We start from the raw sequence: 19,472 nt of genomic DNA, 5'->3' as shown, positions 1-19,472 counted from the left end.
AAAAAGAATTGGGTATTCCAAATTTATTTTAAAAATAGCCTTTCACCCAACTTGTTCAGAAATATAGTGAGTATCTGAGACCCCAGTACAGATCCCTGGGTGAAGGCTGGGGTAAGGAGGCTCCGTTAGTCACATTCTGCTCTCCATTGGTATCCATTATCCCTGCTCACTGTCTCCTTGCTCCTAGTTAGTTAGTGCTGAACTTCACTGACAGATGATGGATGTCACTGGGCCATTGACGATTCTCGATCAGCAGACCAGCTTCGTGAATACCCTCTCTGCCCTGTTCAACAAGGAGGATTTCAGCGACATCAAACTGATTGTGAACAAAAAGCTCACACTGAACGCCCACAAGTTCATCCTGGTTGTGCGCAGCGATGTCTTCAGGACCCTGTTGGACACTGAGCGTTGGTCGGATGTTAAAGACCAGACTGTCCACCTCACTGAGGAAGAGGAGTGCCTGGATCACTTCCAGCATTTCCTGAGGTATCTCTACAACGGGAGTGTCACCCTCAGCACCATGAATGTGCTTCCCCTTCACCTTCTCTCAGAAGAGTACAACGTCCAGGAGCTGAGAGAAAGCTGCCAGCAGTTATTGTTGGCCAATGTGGCTGCCCTGGGCTCCTCCAACCGTGCCATCACATGGCAGAGATATGCCAAGCTGATTGGCCTGACCCAACTGGAAGAGAAATGCTTCCGGTTTATAGCCTGGAACATTGGCACCATCATAAAGTCCCCAGACTGGTTATCGATGGAACCCCACCAACTCTCTGCTCTCTTCCAAAGGTCGGACCTGGTTGTGGAAGATGAAGTCCTTTTCAAAGCCCTGGTGAGTTGGCTGTCCCTGCATCCTGCCCATACTGAGGAAATGCTGCATCACATTCGCTACCCTATGTTGGCCCCAGAGAAACTGTATGATCTCCAAGCCAGAGGAAGCCTGCCCGAGGCAATCTCCAGCTACCTGCTCCAGGAACGTTTGCTGGTCTACCAAGTGCACCTTTTACCCACGGATGCCATCAGCCAGCACCATGATATTACCACCATCCCATTTACCATGAGGCTGTATACGTCAGAAAGTTTCAGCCACGCCTGGGACATCAAAGGATATGGCATGATGGGGAAACAATCTATTCCGTCATCATTATCGAGCAGCAATTTCAAACTGAAGACTCAATGGTATGTTACCTTTTCCCCAAAAGGTCAAAGGATGTTAATCCAGCGGCCAAAGGTCAATCGCCCGCGTTCTGAGAATGTTCGGCAGGACGATGATTTTTCCACTCTCTCTGCCTCGGTGAGCAAATGTGACCCAGCTGGTAAGACACATTCTCACAAGCTGAACATTCTGCTTTACCGATGTGTCAATGGCGTATGGTTTGTGAATGATATGAAGACACTCGAAGTTCCGCACTCGGGGAATGCCCAGATCAAAGATCTGATCCCCTTGTCGGAGCGGGAGAACTACATCAGCAATGACACATTGAAGCTGCACCTTATTGGACAAACCATCTGGGAGAAATGTCAGTAGATCCAGGCGAGGTTGAATTGAGGTGTTTAGGTCAGGAAGGGTTTTGATGGAGTGGATGGGGAGAAACTTCCAACCAGCAAGAACCAGAGGATGCACAGATTTCAGATCATCTGCAAAGGAGCAAGAGGCCGGATGAGGAGGTGTTTATTTCAGGCGGAAGTTTTGATCTGGTTGGTGTGCACTGCCTGACTGGGTCACTACTTTCAATAATTACGTTCAAAAAGCAATTGGATACAGACTCAAAGTGGCAAAATTAGAGGTGTAGGAAAAGTGCCCTGGAGTGGGATTAACTGGAGAACTATTTCAAAGAGACAACACGGATATGATGGGTCGAATGGTCTTGTTTTGTGTTGAATGATTCCACAAATCTCTCATCGCTCCACATAACTGAACCCTTGTCTCCTGGTACTTTTCAAATAAAACTAAGATCTCTACTTGTGTGCAAACCCATTACTGTTTGCAAATGTATTCCATAATTATAACTAATTATTTTCACGATTTATTTTTCAGCATTTCAAAATGTAATTCTAACTGTAATTGCAGATCATTATAAAAAATAATTCTGACCTTATTAATTACTACATGAAACATATTTAGTTTACCAGGCCCAGTCTTTGTTATTACTACTGAAGACCATGTTTCCATTTATATTACAGGGCTCCGTCTTAGTTATTGTGACATTAGACTCTGTATTGTTTTATATTACAATTTCTCAGGTTAATACTTCAATAGAACACATCTGGACTGGATGGACTACACCCCAGGGTTCTAAAAGAAATAGCGGAGGAGATTGTCAAGGCATTGGTGGTGATCCTTCAGGAATCACTGGAGGCAGGAAGGGTCCCAGAGGACTGGAAAATGGCGAATGTCACAATGCTGTTTAAAAAGGGAGGGAGGCAGAAGACTGTCTGTGTGACGTTTCGATATTCTCCCGGTGCCTGCATGGATTTTCTCTGGGTGCTCTGGTTTCCTCCCACAGTCCAAAGACGTGCCGATTCGGTGGATTGGCCATGATAAATTGCCCCTTAGTGTCCAAAAGGTTAGGTGGGGTAATGGGGATTAGGCGGGAGAGTGGGCCTAGGTAGGGCGCTCGTCCCAAGTGTCAGTGCAGACTCAATGGGCCGAATGGCCTCCTGCACTGTGGAGATTCTATGATTCAATTACTTGACCATTACACATAAACTAAAATTAATTATTAAACATGGCTTTGCCTACAGCTCCACAGTCCAGTCAGTAACAAGCTGACATGGTCATACTCAGTGGATCACACCTTATTGCCGATGTCTCATTCAAACTAGGAGCAGGAACAGACCACTCAGCCCCTAGTGTCTGCTCCTTGAATCAGATTGTGGCTGATCTGATAGTAACCTCAAACCTGCATCCTGCTTACCTCCCCGCAGCCCCCGATAACCTATCACCACCTTACTGACCAAGAATCCAAAAATCTGCCTTAGAAATATTCGCAGACTCGGCTTCCACAGCCCTTTGAGGAAGAGACACACGATCCTCAGAGAGAAAAAAAATCTCCTCATCTCCGTTTTAAATGAGCGACAGGTTATTTTTAAACTGTGACCCCTAGTTCTGGATTCTCCAACAACAGGATGTATCCTCTCCACACCCACCCTGTCAATACCCCTCAGGATCTTGTATGTTTCAATCAAGTTGCCTCTTACTCTTCTAAACCCCAGGGGATACAATCCCAATCTTTCCTGAGAAGACAACCCACCCAGTCCTGGTATTAGTCTGGTAAACCTCTGAACTGCCTCCAACACCCTTCCATCCTTCCTTAAATAAGGAGACCAATACTGTACTCAGTATTGGAGCTATCGTCCCACTCGTGCTCTGGATAACTGAAGCACAACCTCCCTATTTATGTAATCAACTTTCTCCTCACAATAAAGGGCAACATTCTGTTAGCTTTCCCAATTAAGCTGTATCTGCTTATCTATATCAACGATTTGGATGAGAATGTACAAGGCATGATCAGTAAGTTTGCAGAAGACACTAAAATAGGTGATATTGTAGACATTGAGGAAGATTATCAGAAATTGCAGCAGGATCTTGATCAGCTGTGGAAGTGGGCCGAGAAATGGCAAATGGAGTTCAATACAGTAAGTGTGAGGAGTTGCATTTCGGAAAGTCAAATCAAGGTAGGACTTTCACAGTGAATGGTAGGGCCTGAGGGAGTATCATGGAACAGAGGGATCTTGGAGTTCAGGTGCACGGTTCTCTAAAGGTGGAGTCACAGGTAGATAGGGCAGTGAAGAAGGCTTTTGACCTTCATCAGTCAGGGCACTGAGTATAGAAGTTGGGAAGTTATGTTGCAGTTGTACAGGACGTTGGTGAGGTCGCACCTGGAGTATTGTGTTCAGTTTTGGCTGCTTTGCTATGGGAAAGATGTTATTAAACTGGAGAGAGTGAAGAAGAGATTTACAAGGATGTTGCCAGGACTCAAGGGACTGAGTTATAGGGAGGGATTGGACAGGCCAGGACCTTTTTCTTTGAAGCGTAGGAGACTGAGGGTGATCTCATAGAGGTGTATAAGATCATGAGAGGCATGGACAGGGTGAATGCACAGTCATTTTCTCAGGGTTGGGGAATCGAGAACTAGAGGGCATAGCTTTAAGTTAAGAGGGGAAAGAATTAATGGGAATCTGAGGAGCAACTTTTTAATAGGGTGGTACGTATGTGGAATCCGCTACCGGAGGAAGTGGTTGAGGCAGGGACATTGACAACATTGAAAAGGTGTATACATGGATCAGGAAGATTTAGAGGGATATGGGCCAAATGGGGTTAGCTTAGATGGACTTGCATGGACCAGTTTGGGCCGAAGGTTCTGTCTCCATGCCGTAGATTCTGTGATACCCAGATTCCTCTGCAACTGAAGAGCTCTGCACTCTCTCACCAATTAGATAATGTGCTTCTCTTTTATTCTTCCTGTCAAAATGTCCTGTCCCACCAGTAGGTCAGACCAGAGTAGAGATAGCAGCACGGACGTATACAGTGTGAGAGATGGTCCTGGGTGTCCTCAACATTGATGCTGAGCCCCATGAAATCTCATGGTGTTGGGTCAAACATGGGCAAGGAAATCTCATGCCGATTACTGCCCTCCTTCAGCCACCGAATCAATACTCCTCCAGGTTGAACATTACTTGGAATAAGCACTGAGGAGGTGGGCATTCAAGGTACTGTGGGTGGGGGAATGCCCATCACCAAGACTCGCTTGGTACCACCACTGAGCTGTCTGAGTCCTGAAGGAGCTCTCGCTGCTGGACTGGGCATGCGGCAGGTAGTGAGGGAACCAAGAAGGATAAACACACTCGACCTCATCCTCACCAACCTACCGGTCGTTGATTCATCTGTCCATTATTATATTGGGACCACTGCGCATCCTTGTCTATTTTCAGGTTAGCAAACTGTACCTAATGGAGTGTTGCAGGGATCAGTGCCGGGGCCTCAACTATTTCCAACCTATATCAATGATGTGAATGAAAGAACCAACTGTGTTTGTGCCAAACTTGTTGATACAGGGATAGGTAGGAAGGCAAGTTGTTTAAGGAGGATACAAAGAGTCTGAAAAGGGTCAGATATGTTCGAGTGAGTGGACATTAACTTTAGCAGATGGAGTAAATGTGGGAAAATGTGAGGATGCCCATTTGACAGCAATAGAAAAACCAGAACATTATTTAAATGGAGAGAGTGCAGAATGCTGCTGGACAGAGTGGACTGGGTGTCCTAAAATAATCCCAGAAAGGTAACAAGCAGGAACGGCAAGTAATTAGGAAGGCTTTTCTGTAAGGGGGCTGGAATATAAAATATAGCCTCCATTGTCCTGTCCATCACTGTGCTAAATGGGATAGATTCAGGACAGATCTCGATCAAAACTGGGCATTCATAAGGTGCTGTGAGCCACCAGCAGCACAATACTTAAACACAATCTGTAAGCTCATAGGCTGGCATATCCCTCACTCTACCATTACCATCAAGCCAAGGGACCAACCCTGGTTCAACATGGAGTGGGGAAGAACATGTCAGGAGCAGCACCAGGTTTCCCTGAAACAGATTCCAATCTGGTGACCCTATAACAGGAGACTATAAACGTGTTAAACAGCAGAAGCAGCATGCTCTTGGCAGGGTTAAGCAATCTCACACACAGCGGTTCAGATCAAAGCTGCAGTCCTGTTACATCTCCATGGTGGTGAATAATTAAACAAATCACAGGAGGAGGAGGCTCCACAAACATCACTGTCCTCAGTGATTGGGAGACAAGCACATCAGTACAAATTGAAACAAACTGAACTAATTTCAGTGCTGCCTCCACACGGCTGGTCGACTGCAGTCTTTTCCCAGAGATTTGATATGATTCTAGGTGGTCCGCAGTGCAGAAGTTTGTAAGGATCCTTTTTTTGGATGCCCTTGTATCATTTGTACTGACCACCTTCATGTGACTCCTCCCAGTGTGAGTGCGTTCATGTTCAATGAGATTCTGTGATCGTTTAAACAGCTTCCCACAGTGAGAACAACTTAACTGCCCCTCAGTGCGAACAACCTGGTGCTTGACCAGATCCCCAGTACAAATGACTGGGTTTTGTGTTTAGTGATCCTGGGTTTGTTACCAATACTTCCCCTGGATGCCAAAGCTATGACAGACACACGGGAAGTGATGGGGAGCTGGGACACGGTTGTGAGAGTAACTGAAGGTGCAAGAACTGAAATAATCTCAAGTTAGAAAGGAGGAAAGGTCACAAAAATGCAGCAGCCAGTAACAGGACACCAATTAATCTCTTCTTATCCTGGTGAAATGAAGGTTTCAAAAGTGTGTCTGAAACAATATTAATTCACTTGACATATATTCAGAAGATTAAACTCCAGCCCAGTTATAGGGATTATTAACATCAGCAAAAACAAACTCCAAGTCTGAATGAACATGGTTCAGTGCTGGATGTGATTAACAGCAGCAATAACAGCAGAATCCAAACCCTGCAGACATTTATCAACCTGTTGCTGTGTCAGATGAGCTGTGCGAGTAAATCCCTTCTCACACTCAGAGAAGGTGAACGGTCTCTCCCCGGTGTGCGTGTGCTGATGTGTCAGCAGGTGGGATGAGCGGGTGAAACCCTTCCCACAGTCAGAGCAGGTGAACGGCCTCTCCCCAGTGTGAACTCGCTGATGTCTCAGCAGAACACTTGTGGTTTTAAAGCTCTTCTCACATTCAGAACATTTGAAAGGTTTCTTATCCGAGTGAACAAGTTGGTGTGATCGGAGGCTGGTTAAATAAATGAATCCCTTTCCACATAAGGAGCAGGTGAATGACCTCTCCCCAGTGTGAACTCGCTGGTGTTTCTGGAGGCCAGATAACTGAGTAAATCCCTTCCCACACACTGTACATCTGAACGGCCTCTCCTCGTTGTGAACCCGCTGGTGTATAAGCAGATCACTTGTGGTTTTATAACTCTTCTCGCATTCAGTACATTTGAAAGGTCTGTTATCACTGTGAACCAGTCTGTGAGTAGCGAGGTGGGATGATCGTGTGAATCCTTTCCCACACACAGAGCAGGTGAATGGTCTCTCCCCAGTGTGAGTGCGTTCGTGTTCAATGAGATTCTGTGATCGTTTGAATAGCTTCCCACAGTGAGAGCAACTGAACTGTCTCTCAGTGCGAACAACCTGGTGCTTGACCAGGTCCTCGGAGCTTTTAGAGTTATCACAGTCTGACTGGTTAAACAGCCTCTCATCAATGTGAACTTGCTGATGTGTCAGCAGGTGGGATGACTGAATGAATCCCTTACCACACACAGAGCAGGTGAACGGCCTCTCTCCAGTATGACTGCGTTGATGCATTTCCAGCAGGGATGGGTAATTGAATCCCTTCCCACAATACCCACATTTCCACGGTTTCTCCATTGTGTACGAGTCCTGGTGTCTCTCCAGACTGGATGATCAATTGAAGCCTCGTCCACACACAGAACACGTGTACAGTTTCTCCCCGTTATGAATGATGTACTGTTTTTTCAGGCTGTGTAACTGGTTAAAGTCTTTCCACATTCAGTTCACTGGAACACTCTCACTCGGGTGTGTGTTGTGTGGGTCTCGGTGCGTTTCCAGTCACACTGATGTTTGAAATTTTTTCCCACTGACAGAACCAACAAACATTTCTCCTTCCACATTAAAGGACCGATGATATTCAGGTCCTGATGAATTAAGTGACTCTGTCAGATCTTGATGTGATATTTGGTCTGAGTTTCCCATCTGCAAATCAACGTCCTCTTGTACCTTGTAAAAGACATTGACAGTGTCAGTATTACCATTAGTACAGGATAGAAATTCAGAACAGACAATTCCAGTTTCTATGGATTTTTTCTCTCGTTTCCCCAAACTTGTGGTCCAATCAAACCTCCTTCTCAACTACACCAGAATGTTGTTTCCAGTGTCTATGGGACATTCTGCACCCTGAAGTGGCCGCCAGTGTGGAAGGTCTCAAGTGTTCCGCTAGACACCGCACGCTCCCTCTCCAGGACAACCCGGGGATTGACAAGACCACAGAAGAGGGGCCGACAGCCGGAGTTACCCCCTGCCGATCTACAGGCTGCTGCTTTAACCAGGCCCAAGAGCAGGTCCAGGAGCAGATCCTCTGACTTACCCAGCCCCCTCCACACTGGGCAGTGATTGGGAGCGTGGGGTTGTAGTGCAAACCAAATGGCGAAGCAATTCCTTCAGGTAACGAGACGGAGACTGCGACCTCTCACTGAATATAAATATATGGCCCAAAGACTCCTCTGGGCGGCGAGTAACAGGCGCAGCCCGAGAGCGGGGCATTGATTTTAAAACGTGTTGTCCCGGTCTGGGGGAAATAAAGACCCGGAGCTGGAAACGCGGGACTTGCAGAGTCTGATTCTGGATTTGAGGCCCTCACCAGGTGTTTAGAAACCCTCCCTCTCCAGATCCGGCTCCATCGTTCCGTCAGTTTCCGCATCCTTCCCGCTGCAGAGACAACAAATGAGCGACTCTCCTCGTCGCCATTGCTCGCACTGCGCATGCTCCCATACTGGTCACTACTGCGCCTGCGCAGCATATTCCTCTGATGTGAATGGGGGACATTCACTACCGCGGGAATGCTGGGTAAATACAGCCCCATCGAAAATCCTAATTAGTGACTCGTGATCTTTTTTGCTGTGATGTGGATATTGGGGGGGAATGTGCACAGACCCTTCATTATCCATCAGAAAGATGGAGTAGGAATTGGTGGAGAATTTCAAATGCCCTAAAGTTTTCCAACACGACAGCAGAATCCAATAGCTCCAGTCAAATGTAAACTCAAAATGTGGGGTGGCTGAGTGAAGTACTTCGGTGGCACAGCACCAGAGGCTCAAGTTCAATTCCGGCCTTGGGAGACTGTTTACACTTTCTCCCCATGTCTGTGTGCGTTTCCTCTATGTGCTCTGATTTGCTCCCACAATCCAAAGATGTGCACGTTAAGTGGATCGGCTATACTAAATTGCCACTTAGTGTCCACAGATGTGGGGTGGCACAGTGGGCTAGAGACACGAGTTCAACTCCACCTTATCATCATATCATAGAAGTTACAGTGCAGGAGGCCATTCGGCCCATTGAGTCTGCACTGGCCCTTGGAAAGAACACCCTACTTAAGCTCATGCCTCCACCCTATTCCTGTAACCCCACCGAACTGTTTTTGATTCTGCAGTTATTGCTGCTGTTAATCACATCCATGCCGGATCCATGTTTATTCCAATATTTATTTCTGATGTAAATCAGCCCTAGTTGGATGCAGTTTGTGCCCTATAGCATTATAGCATCTCATTTATGTATGAATAGACCATCATGTCTCAAAAGCTTGTTTTAAATTTAAATCACTCCTAAACTGTATTAACTGAAGATGAGCAATAAACAAATCACAGTCCAATCCTGCAGCTCTATATTGACAGGAGAAAGTCTGTTCTATAACTCGAGGATGAGGCTGCATCCAGGATTTTGACCCAGCGACAGTGAAAGAACATTAATATATTTCCAAGTCAGGAGTAACTTGGAGGGGAACCTCCAGGTGGTGGTGTGTCGATGTATCTGCTGCTCTTGTCCTTCTGGATGGTAGAGGTTATGAGTTTGGAAGGTGCTGCCTAAATGAACCTGGGTGAGTGATTGTGCATCTTGTAGCTGGTACACACTGCTGCTACTGTTCGCCGGTGTAGTGAGATTGAATGTTTGTGGATGGGGTGCCAATCAAATGGGCTTGTTTTTTCTGGATGTTGTCAAGCTTCTTGAATGTTGTTGGAGCTGCACTCATACAGGCAATTGGGGAATATTCCATCATGCTCCTGACCTGTGCCTTGCAAATGGTGGACTGGCTTTGGTGAGTTACGTGCCACAGGATTCCTGGCCTCCAACCTGCTCTGGTAGCCACAATATTTATATGGCTAGTCCAGTTCATTTTCTGGTCAGTGCTAACCCCCAGGATGTTGATTGTGGGAGGTTCAGCGATGGTAATGCCATTGAATGTTAAGGGTCAATCATTAGATCCTCTCTCGTTAGAGACGGTCATTACCTGGCACTTGTGTGGTGTGAAGGTAACTTGCCACGTTCAGCTCAAGCCTGGATATTGCCCAGGTCTTGCTGCATTTGGACATGGATTGTGTTATAACCCCAATGGAGGTCCCGGGACAGGACCATACAATTTCCCATGACCTCCCCAGAATAGGAACTGCCCCTTTAAGGGAGCGGGGCTTCCCCTTAACAGGGAGAGCCCCATCTCACATAAAATCCTCGTCTGGGGACAATCAAGGAAGGAGATTCTTTGGGGAGTGAAGGAGTTTGGATTTGTATCGTAATAAACCTTATTCATTACTTTCTACCTATCATCTCTGTGTCCTGCTGTCTGAAATTCGACAGATTGCGTCAGTGTCGGAGGAGCAGTGAATGGTCCTGAACATTATTTAGTCACATGCAAACATCCTCAATTCTTTAAAAAAATTTTTTTAGAGTACCCAATTAATTTTTTCCAATTAATGGGCCATTTTGTGTGGCCAATCCACCTAGCCTGCACATCTTTTGGGTTGTGGGGGCGAAACCCACGGAAAGTTTGGGGAGAATGTGCAAACTCCACACGAACAGTGACCCAGGGCCAGGATCGACCCTGGGACCTTGGCACCGTGAGAAGCAGTGTTAACATCCCCAATTCTGAAGTTATGAGGGAAGGCAGGTCATTGATAAAGATTTTGGGCCTAGGACTCTGCCATGAGAAACTCCTGCAGTGATGTCCTGGAACTGAGATAATTGACATTCAACAAACACAAGCATCTTCCTTTGTGCAAGTTATGACCAGCGGAGTTTCCCCCGATTCCCATTGACACCAGTTTTGCTCGGATTCCCTGATGCAATACTTGGTTAAATGCTGGCTTGGTTTAAATAACAGTCACTCTCAGATTACCTTTGGAGTTCAGCTCTTTTGACCATGTTTGAACCAAGGCTGTGATGAGATCAGGAGCTAAGTGACCCTGCCAGAACCCAAACTGGCATCAATGATAATCTAATAATAATCATTATTAGTGTCACAATTAGGCTTACATTAACACTGCAATGAAGTTATTTCGAAAAGCCCCTAGTCGCCACACTCCGGCACCTGTTCGGGTACACTGCGGGAGAATTCAGAATGTCCAATTCACCTACCAAGCACGTCTTTCGGGACTTCTGGGAGGAAACCGGAGACTCAATGTGCAGACGCCGCACAGACATGACCCAAGAGCAGGTTATTGCTGAGCAAGTGCCACTTGATAGCACTGTTGATGGCCCCTCCATCACCTTACTGATGATTGAGAGAAGACTGATGAGGCGGTATTGGGCTGGGTTTGATTTGTCCTGCTCTTTGTGTACAGGACATACCTGAGTAATTTTCCACACTGCTGGGTAATCAGTAATTTACAAAGATTCCCAATAGCTTCCTTGCATTTGCACTCCATGTCTACATTAATAAACTGAGGACCCCATTAGCTTTTTTTTTTAAACAACTTGATCAACAGTTTAATCACCCAATTGTCGACATTTACCACCCTTCACCCCCACCACCGCTGCGATATTTGATTCTACACTGTTTAAAATTGCACCGTTGACGGAGAGGTTTAGAGAGGGAATTTCACAGTTTCCGGCCTTGGCCCTACACTGATGGTGGAATAATTAAAATGGGGAATGCTAAATAGGCCAGAGTGAGCAGAGTGCAGATATCTCAGAGGGTTGTAAAACTGGAGATTACAGAGATAGGGAGGGATGAGGCCATGAAGGGATTTGCAAACAAGGTAGAGGATGTGAATTTTAAAATCAAGACTGTCCTACATAAGGAGCCAGTGTAGGTCAGTGAGCACAGGGGTGATGGGTGAACAGGACTACTTGGTGTGAGAAAGCCCACAGTCAGCAGAGTTTGGGATGATCTCACGTTTCCGTGGGGGTGAATGTGAGAGGCTGGTCAGTACTGTATTGGAATCATCAAGTCTAAAGGTAACAGGGGCATGGATGAGGGTTTCAGCATCAGATGAGCTGGGGTGATATGGACACAGGTGACATTATGGAGATTGAAATATCTGGTATTAGTGATGGTGTGGAGATGGGGTCAGAAACTCATCTTGGGGTCAAATCTGACACAGAGATTGTGCAGAGTGTGGTACAGCCTCAGACAGTTCCCAGGGAGAGGGATGGACTCGGTGGTTAGGGAATGGAATTTCTAATGGTGACTGAAGACAATGGCTTTGATATTCCCAAATTTTTAATTGGAGGAAATTTCTGCCCATCCAGCACTGGATGTGGGATAAGCAGTTTGATAATTTAGTAACAGTGGAGGAATGGAGAGGGATGGTGGTGAGGTAGAGCTGGGTGATGTCAGTGTACATGTGAAATCTAACATGGTGCTTTGGGATGATGTCACCGAGTGGCAGCGTGTAGATGAGAAATAGGAGGGGCTGAGGATAGATCCTTGGGGGACACCGAGTACAGGGACTTGGAGAGAAAAGGGAGAATGGCGATGGAACGGTAGGTTGCCAGGATGATGGGGTCAAAGGTTTTTTTTCCCGGTTGAATGAGAGTGAATTTAATGGTGGGAGGGACAGAACCAGAAGAGACAGAACCATTAACAATATCAGATAATGTGGGGAGTTGAGTGATCAGTAATTTAGTGGGAAAATGGTAAAGGGAGAATCCGGAAGGTCTCATGGACAGGATGATCAATGAGAAGGTTTGACAGGAGAGAAACTGGAGAAAGATGTGAGTTCAGATCATGGACAAGGGGGACTGTAGAGACAGTTTGGTCCAGTGTGCTAGTGGGAGGGAGGGAAGCAGCAGATTGGATTGTCTCAATCTTAATGACAAATAAGCTCCATGAGTTCCTCACTTGTTGTCGGAGGTGAAAATGGAGGAGACAGGGGAGGGGAGAACCCTTCAAAAGGAGAACCCTTCAGATATTAAAAATACACGATACAGCATGTTTAACACAAAGATGGCATATTTGATTTTTGTCCAGGATATTTGTCTCTATGACTGGTCTGAAATGTATTAACATCAGCAGAAACAGATTACAATGAAAGGGCTCGGTTCTCATTGTGAGTAACAACAAAATCCAATCACCAGTTACCAGTGAACTCGCTGGTGTCTCAGCAGGGCGGATGACGAGAAAAATCACTTCCAACACGAGGAACAGGTAAACTGTCTCTCCCCGGTGTGAACTTGTTGGTGTGTCAGCAGGTTGGATGACTGAATGAATCTCTTCCCACAATCAGAGCAGATGAACAACCTCTCCCCAGTGTGAACTCGCTGGTGTCTTAGCAGAGCGGATGACTGAGTGAATCTCTTTCCACACTTGTAGCAGATGAATGGCCTCTCCCCAGTGTGAGTGCGTTGGTGTACAGTGAGATGAGACGATCGTCTGAACCCAGTCCCGCAATGAGAGCACCTGAACGGTTTCTCATCAGTGTGAACCTGTTGATGGGAGACCAGTTCCTGCGAGGTTTTAAAACACTTCCCGCAGTCCAGACATTTAAAAGGTCTCTCGTCAGTATGAACTCTTTGGTGTACCATCAGGTGTGATGAATTAATGAATCCCTTCCCACACTCGAAGCAGTTGAACGGTCTCTGTCTAGTGTGAACCTGCTGGTGTGTCAGCAGGGTGGATTGGTGAGAGAATCTCTTCCCACACTCAGAGCAGGTAAATGGCTTCTCCCTGGTGTGTATTCGCTGGTGTGTCAGCAGGGTGGATGACTGAGTGAATCCCATCCCACACAAACAGGTGAATGGTTTCTCTCCAGTGTGTATTCGCTGATGTTTCTGCAGGGTGGATGACTGAGTGAATCTCTTCCCACAGTCAGAGCAGGTGAATGGCTTCTCCCCACTGTGTGTGCGCTGGTGTGTCAGCAGGATGGATGACTTAGTAAATCCCCTCCCACAGTCCGAGCAGGTGAATGGCCTCTCCCCGGTGTGACCACGCTGATGAATTTCCAGCTCTGATGGGTAATTGAATCCTTTCCCACAGTCCTCACATTTCCACGGCTTCTCCCCATCATGCCTACATTTATGTTTTGAAAGGCCAGATGATCGATTGAACCCTCGTCCACACACAGAACACGTGTACGGTTTCTCCTCACTGTGAATGGTGCTTTTTTCTTCCATCTTCAAAATCCGATGATATTCAGGTTGCAATAGATTGGGCGCGTCCATGAGATCCTGATATGATCTTTAGTTTCAGTTTCCTGACTGCAAATCCTCCCCTTTCTAATATCCTGTGATATAGATTTCAAAAAGAATAAAGGACGTGAGAGAGAGCCCACAGAAACACAAAGGCAAGTTGTAAAATTCTGCTGAATGAATCTGGTAATTTGTGAGGTCGGCACGAGGAAAGTGACTGTGAAACTTGCTGGATTGTCATAATAATCAGGCTGGTTTACTAATGTTGTTCACGGAATGGATCCCACCACTCAATCTGGGATTACACATAATCTAGCATCGACAGAAGGGGGTGAGAGGAAGAGACAGGGGGTGAGAGGGGTGCAAGAAACAGAGGGTGAAAGAGAGGGATTTTCTACATCTACAGCTTCACCGAAACTCTGACAGAATCTTCTAATCCATCAACCTCCATTGCCTGGATGCACCCGTGTAGGAGGTGCAAGTGAAGATCATCACCTCCTAGTTCATCTCCAACTCACACACACTGTGCTGGCTTGTCTGACATCAAGTGCTGCAGGAGCAGAACTTTCCAGCCTTTAAACACTGGGAAAGCTGAAGCCATTCTCTCCAGTCACCATCACAAATTTCCCTCTCTAATCACTAATTCCATCCCTCTACTTGTTAACTGTCTGAGGCTGAAGGACATATTTTGACCACATATCCACATCATCACCAAGACCACCTATTTCCACCTCAGTTACATTGCCCGGCTCCACTTTAGTGTCAGTTTATCTGCTGGAGAAACCATCATTTTTTCCTTTTGGTTTTATAGACAGATTTATTCTGTTAAAGACACAATATGAATACAAATGATTGTCATTGACCTGATATCATTGTTCGGCGTTATCGATAACAAATTGGAGGCGAAAGAGTGAAGCAGTTTAATGAACAATTTGTTCGCGCTGTTACTGGATAAATTTCAAAAATATTGCCCCTAACAAAGATGGCGGGTGCGCTTGCGCCCTCGCTGTCAGTATCTTCAATAAAGATGGGGATCGCGCCGCCCTGCTACCAGTGCCCCCGACAAAGATGGCGGACATTAATCCGGGTTTGGAACTGAGGAAAGCTGCGGCCTTGCTCTGTGCAAAGGGCGGGGGGGCCATCCCGGATATCGGTAGGTTATTTTTCATGAGTTTGCGGTTCATATAACATGTTTACAAAGCTTCTCCACCCCCCGCGCGCTTGATCCATAGCTCCCCCCGGTTCCGCCATACCCACCTCTGCGGATTATCGTACCGAAAAAGAACCGTCTCGACGCCGCCATTAATCACACTGCGCATGCCTCACACGACCGAGCCCAGCCCGGCCCTCGCTCACTCGGATTGGTTGGAGGACCAGTCACTCCCGCTCGGTCCTCCAGTCCCGCCTCCTCTTTCCCTATTGGCCCGGATATGCCGTCAATCATTCCCTGGACATTGTGAGGTTCCAGGTTAGTGACTATCCGCCGCTTCCGCTTCTCTCCACAAACAACCTCATAGAGACCAGGGGGGAGATACTGACCCAGTGACAATGTCACTGCATTAGTCATCCAGAGAGACAGGAAAATGTTCTGGGGACATGGGCTCCAATCCATTCAATTAATAACATCTGGAATTTAAAGTTAGTGTCAGTGATGGTGACTGAGGGTCCACTGAGAAAATCTTAACACAGTCAGTTCTGGACACAAGGTTAACGTCTGTTATTGTGTCTGCTCAATCAGGGTGATTCATAGATTTCATAGAATTTACAGTGTAGAAGGAGGCCATTCGGCCCATCGAGTCTGCACCGGTTCTTGGAAAGAGCACCCTACCCAACCTCCACCCTTTCCCCATAACCCAGTAACCCCACCCAACACTAAGGGCAATTTTGGCCACTAAGGGCAATTTATCATGGCCAATCCACCTAACCTGCACATCTTTGCACATTCAGATTCATATTTTGTCACAAATCATGAGTGAATTTATCTCCAGATCGTTAAAAGGATCCGGAAATAATTTGCCAAAACATTTTTGGATTTCAGCCCAATGAAGAGGGAGTGTGTGTGGGACGGGGATTTACAGTTCTGGGGGAACGAGAGGGAAGAAATGTTCCACAGAAACTGGAATTAATGTTCAAAATTTCTATCCTGGACTGACACTGGGTACTCTTGTAAACTCCTTTAGCAGGATATTTATGGGGAAGGATTTGCAGATGGGAAACTCAAACCAAACATCACATCAAGATCTGACACAGGCACTCGATTAATCAGGATCTGAATATAATGGACCTTTGAATCTAGAAAAATACATTTATTGCCTTGCTGTCTGTGGGAAAAGCTTTAATGTGAGGCTGGCTAATTGAGTAAACCCCTTCCCACACACTGAGCAAGTGAACGGCTTCTCCCCAGTGTGAATGCGTCAATAGTTTCTCAGTGCACCAGTGACAGTGTGGAGAAATATTAAATGTGTTTGGTATATGGTCATTGCTTTAACTGTCTCCGGCTCTATGGAGAAACTGTGGAAATCTGAGGACTGTGGTAAAGGATTCAATTATCCATCCCATCTGGAAATCCATTGATGCAGCCACACTGAGCCCAGCACCATAGAGAAACCTTGGAAATGTGAAGATTGTGGGAAAGGATTCAAAACCTATCCCTGCTGAGGAACCATCGACGCATTCACACTGGGGAGAAGCCGTTCACATGCTCAGTGTTTGGGAAGGGGTGTACTCAATTAGCAGGCCTTGCAATACACCAGCGAGATCACACCAGGAAGAGGCCATTCATCTGCTTAGAGTTTGGGAAGAGATTCACCTGCTAACACATGGCTTATTCACACTGAGGAGAAGCTATTCAACTGTACTCCCTGTGGAAAGAAGTTCAGGTCTTCAGCCAACCTCACCGCACACCAGCGAGTTCACACTGGGGAGAAGCCGTACACCTGCTCCCTGTGTGGGGAGGAATTTTCCCGGATATCCAGCCTCTAGTACCACCAGGGAGTTCACATCCCAGAGAGGCCGTTCAGCTGCACATCCTCTGGAAAGAATTTCAGGTCTTCATCCAACCTCATTGAACACCAGCGAGGTCACACCAGAGAGAGGCCGTTTATCTGCTCCGTGTGTGGGAAGGGATTCACAAAGTCCAACTTGGTGATGCACCAGCGAATTCACACTGGGGAGAGGCCGTTCACCTGCTCTGTGTGGGGAAAAGGAAGAGATTCACTGAGGCACCTAAAGAACGGTGACATCAGCGAGTTCACAAGTGACATCAGGCATTGGATTCTGTTACTTTTGCTGCTGTTAGTCACGCCCAGAATTGATTGTCTGACAATATCCGGTTTGATTCTGCTGATATTAACAATCCCTGGAGTTTAATATTCTGGAGATGTCGCTGATTTTCGGGGCTGCTGTGTCCCCTTTTAAAAGAACCACCTGTGATCTTTCTCCCTAATTCAAGAACTCTCAACAGGAATTTTTTACAATAAAATTATTAACTTTGACTTAAATCCTGAACTGAATTTAGGTGCAAATCTACAATTGAGTGTTTGAAAGGTTCCACTGATTAATATCTCCAATCAGAAAGTGTTGATTAATCCTTGTTGACAATTCTCACTGACTTGTACATTCTTGACAGTGACATCTCCATTATGAACTTACATTGTGAAGGAACGTGAAATGAAACATAACTATTTTGCAGGAACATCAGGAAAAGCTTCAAGCAAAATCTACCCCATGCACAAGATAAACCCAACAGCTGGAACACTGCATCACACCAAGAGAGCTGTGTAAAATACAGGGAGATGGTTTGTAAATAAACACTGGAGCAGCCTACATCGGGAAATCCAAACTGCCTGTGACAATGAATATGTGCCTGCTGTGTATGTGGGATCAAGAGGCTGCTTGATTCTCCCATCAACAAAGATATTGACAAATGGTGAGCTTCTCACCGACAGAAGTAACCAGATGTCCCCCTGGGTTGAACACGTCTGTGAGCTGTACTCCTGTGAGATGGACATCTCCCAGTCTCTGACTCTCCTACAGCTTCCTGTCATGGTTGAGTTAGACAAGGAATCTTCACCACGCGTTTGAAAAAGCCATTGATCGCTGAGCAAGCAGAGGCACCCGGCAAGGATGGAATTTCAGCTGAACTGTGCAAACATGGAAAGTCCCATCGAATGTCACACCTTCATGATGTCTTGCTGTTTAGGGATGTAAGACTGGTTCACAGAACAGGTGTGATGCAATAACCATAACAATCTGCAAACACAAAGGTGACAGAGAAAATTACAACTACAGGAACATCTCACTCCTTAAAGTCACTGGGAAGCCCTACACTCGGGTCATGTTTAAAAATCTTCACTGTCCTGCAGACTGAGTGTATCCAGAAGCACAGTGCGGTTTCTGTGCTGACAGATCTACAGAGAACATGATCTTCTCCACACACCAGCGACACACGACAAGAGAAGTGAACAATTGGAATTTAATCTAAAATGCTACCAGGTCCTGTGCTGGGAAAAGTGAAATGTTTCAATTACTGAGTGAAAGTAAACCTTTCAGTGTGAATCACAATTTACTGGTACAATTGGAAAAGGCACCAAAATGTTTGATTCCCTGAAAATAAACGTCAGCCTTGAAGTTATGTTTCACAGCCCAAAATCTGTGGGAAGCTCCACTCTCTTTTGCATTTTTTGGTCTAAGAAGGTTGAAGTTTCCCTTGAAAGCTAATTTTCATTTCCCTTCAGTTTATTTGGAAAGGTGCCTGAAGCAGAATGAAAAGAAAAACAATTGGGCAAAACTGAAAAAACAAAAACCCAAAAGAACTGGCGATAAAAGTTGAAAATGGTTCACCTTTGATCTGAAAAGTCATTCAAAGTTGACAATGTTTGCTTGTCCCGTTTGGAAACAGAAGTTAACCCTTTCCACTGACGGCATGGGGATAATTTGAACTAAGACTTTTGTCTTCTAAAGATTTGACTTCATCCTATTTGTGATCTTTCAAGACAAAGTGTTTGAGAACGGGCGATATGGGAGTTATCTCCAAACTGATCACAAATACTTCTGTTTCTGATGTAAAAACAACAGATTATGTGAATATTGATGGATGATCTGCAGGTGGGGAGGATGAATCTGAGTCGATGGTTATCACATTTTACTGGAAATGTTTTACTTTTATTTGTGATGACAGCTCAAGGGTTTGTGTCACTGATTGTGATCATTCTGCTGGCTTTAGTTTGTTATCTACAGTTTATCATCAAGAAATTAGGAAAACAAGCTCACAGCT

General features: G+C 45.9%; 3 protein-coding genes across 6 annotated transcripts; 1 reads left to right on the top strand and 2 right to left on the bottom strand.

The window, feature by feature from the left end:
- Positions 1-217: 217 nt before the first annotated feature.
- Positions 218-1,525, top strand: LOC140417771 (BTB/POZ domain-containing protein 17-like). The gene has a single exon (XM_072501237.1). The coding sequence runs from the start codon at positions 218-220 to the stop codon at positions 1,523-1,525; it is 1,308 nt and encodes a 435-aa protein (XP_072357338.1).
- A 4,763-nt stretch (positions 1,526-6,288) lies between these two features.
- Positions 6,289-15,741, bottom strand: LOC140418812 (uncharacterized). Of its 4 annotated transcripts, none has more exons than XM_072502426.1 (2): positions 15,455-15,741; positions 6,289-7,798 (listed from the first exon to the last, which is right to left on the bottom strand). In XM_072502426.1, the coding sequence occupies exon 2, from the start codon at positions 7,427-7,429 to the stop codon at positions 6,458-6,460; it is 972 nt and encodes a 323-aa protein (XP_072358527.1). In that variant the 5' UTR covers positions 7,430-7,798; positions 15,455-15,741; the 3' UTR covers positions 6,289-6,457. The 4 variants fall into 4 exon arrangements, with proteins under 4 accessions (XP_072358527.1, XP_072358525.1, XP_072358526.1 ...); XM_072502424.1 differs by lacking the exon at positions 15,455-15,741 and adding an exon at positions 13,152-13,281; XM_072502425.1 differs by lacking the exon at positions 15,455-15,741 and adding an exon at positions 8,439-8,489.
- Positions 11,526-14,230, bottom strand: LOC140418811 (uncharacterized). Its single transcript, XM_072502423.1, has one exon. It carries the CDS (start codon positions 14,228-14,230, stop codon positions 13,196-13,198), a length of 1,035 nt encoding a protein of 344 aa, XP_072358524.1. The 3' UTR covers positions 11,526-13,195.
- Positions 15,742-19,472: the final 3,731 nt, after the last annotated feature.

Source organism: Scyliorhinus torazame, chromosome 5, assembly GCF_047496885.1.
Source record: "Scyliorhinus torazame isolate Kashiwa2021f chromosome 5, sScyTor2.1, whole genome shotgun sequence".
Classification (NCBI taxonomy): Eukaryota; Metazoa; Chordata; class Chondrichthyes; order Carcharhiniformes; family Scyliorhinidae; genus Scyliorhinus; species Scyliorhinus torazame.
Note: the sequence above shows the minus strand (reverse complement) of the source record. Positions and strands in the feature narration are given on the sequence as shown.

Bases quoted from the DNA above. Each gene is read 5' to 3' on its own strand.
- LOC140418812 (XM_072502426.1), bottom strand. From the start codon at position 7,429: ATGGAGAAACCGTGGAAATGTGGGTATTGTGGGAAGGGATTCAATTAC.
- LOC140418811 (XM_072502423.1), bottom strand. From the start codon at position 14,230: ATGGACGCGCCCAATCTATTGCAACCTGAATATCATCGGATTTTGAAG.
- LOC140417771 (XM_072501237.1), top strand. From the start codon at position 218: ATGGATGTCACTGGGCCATTGACGATTCTCGATCAGCAGACCAGCTTC.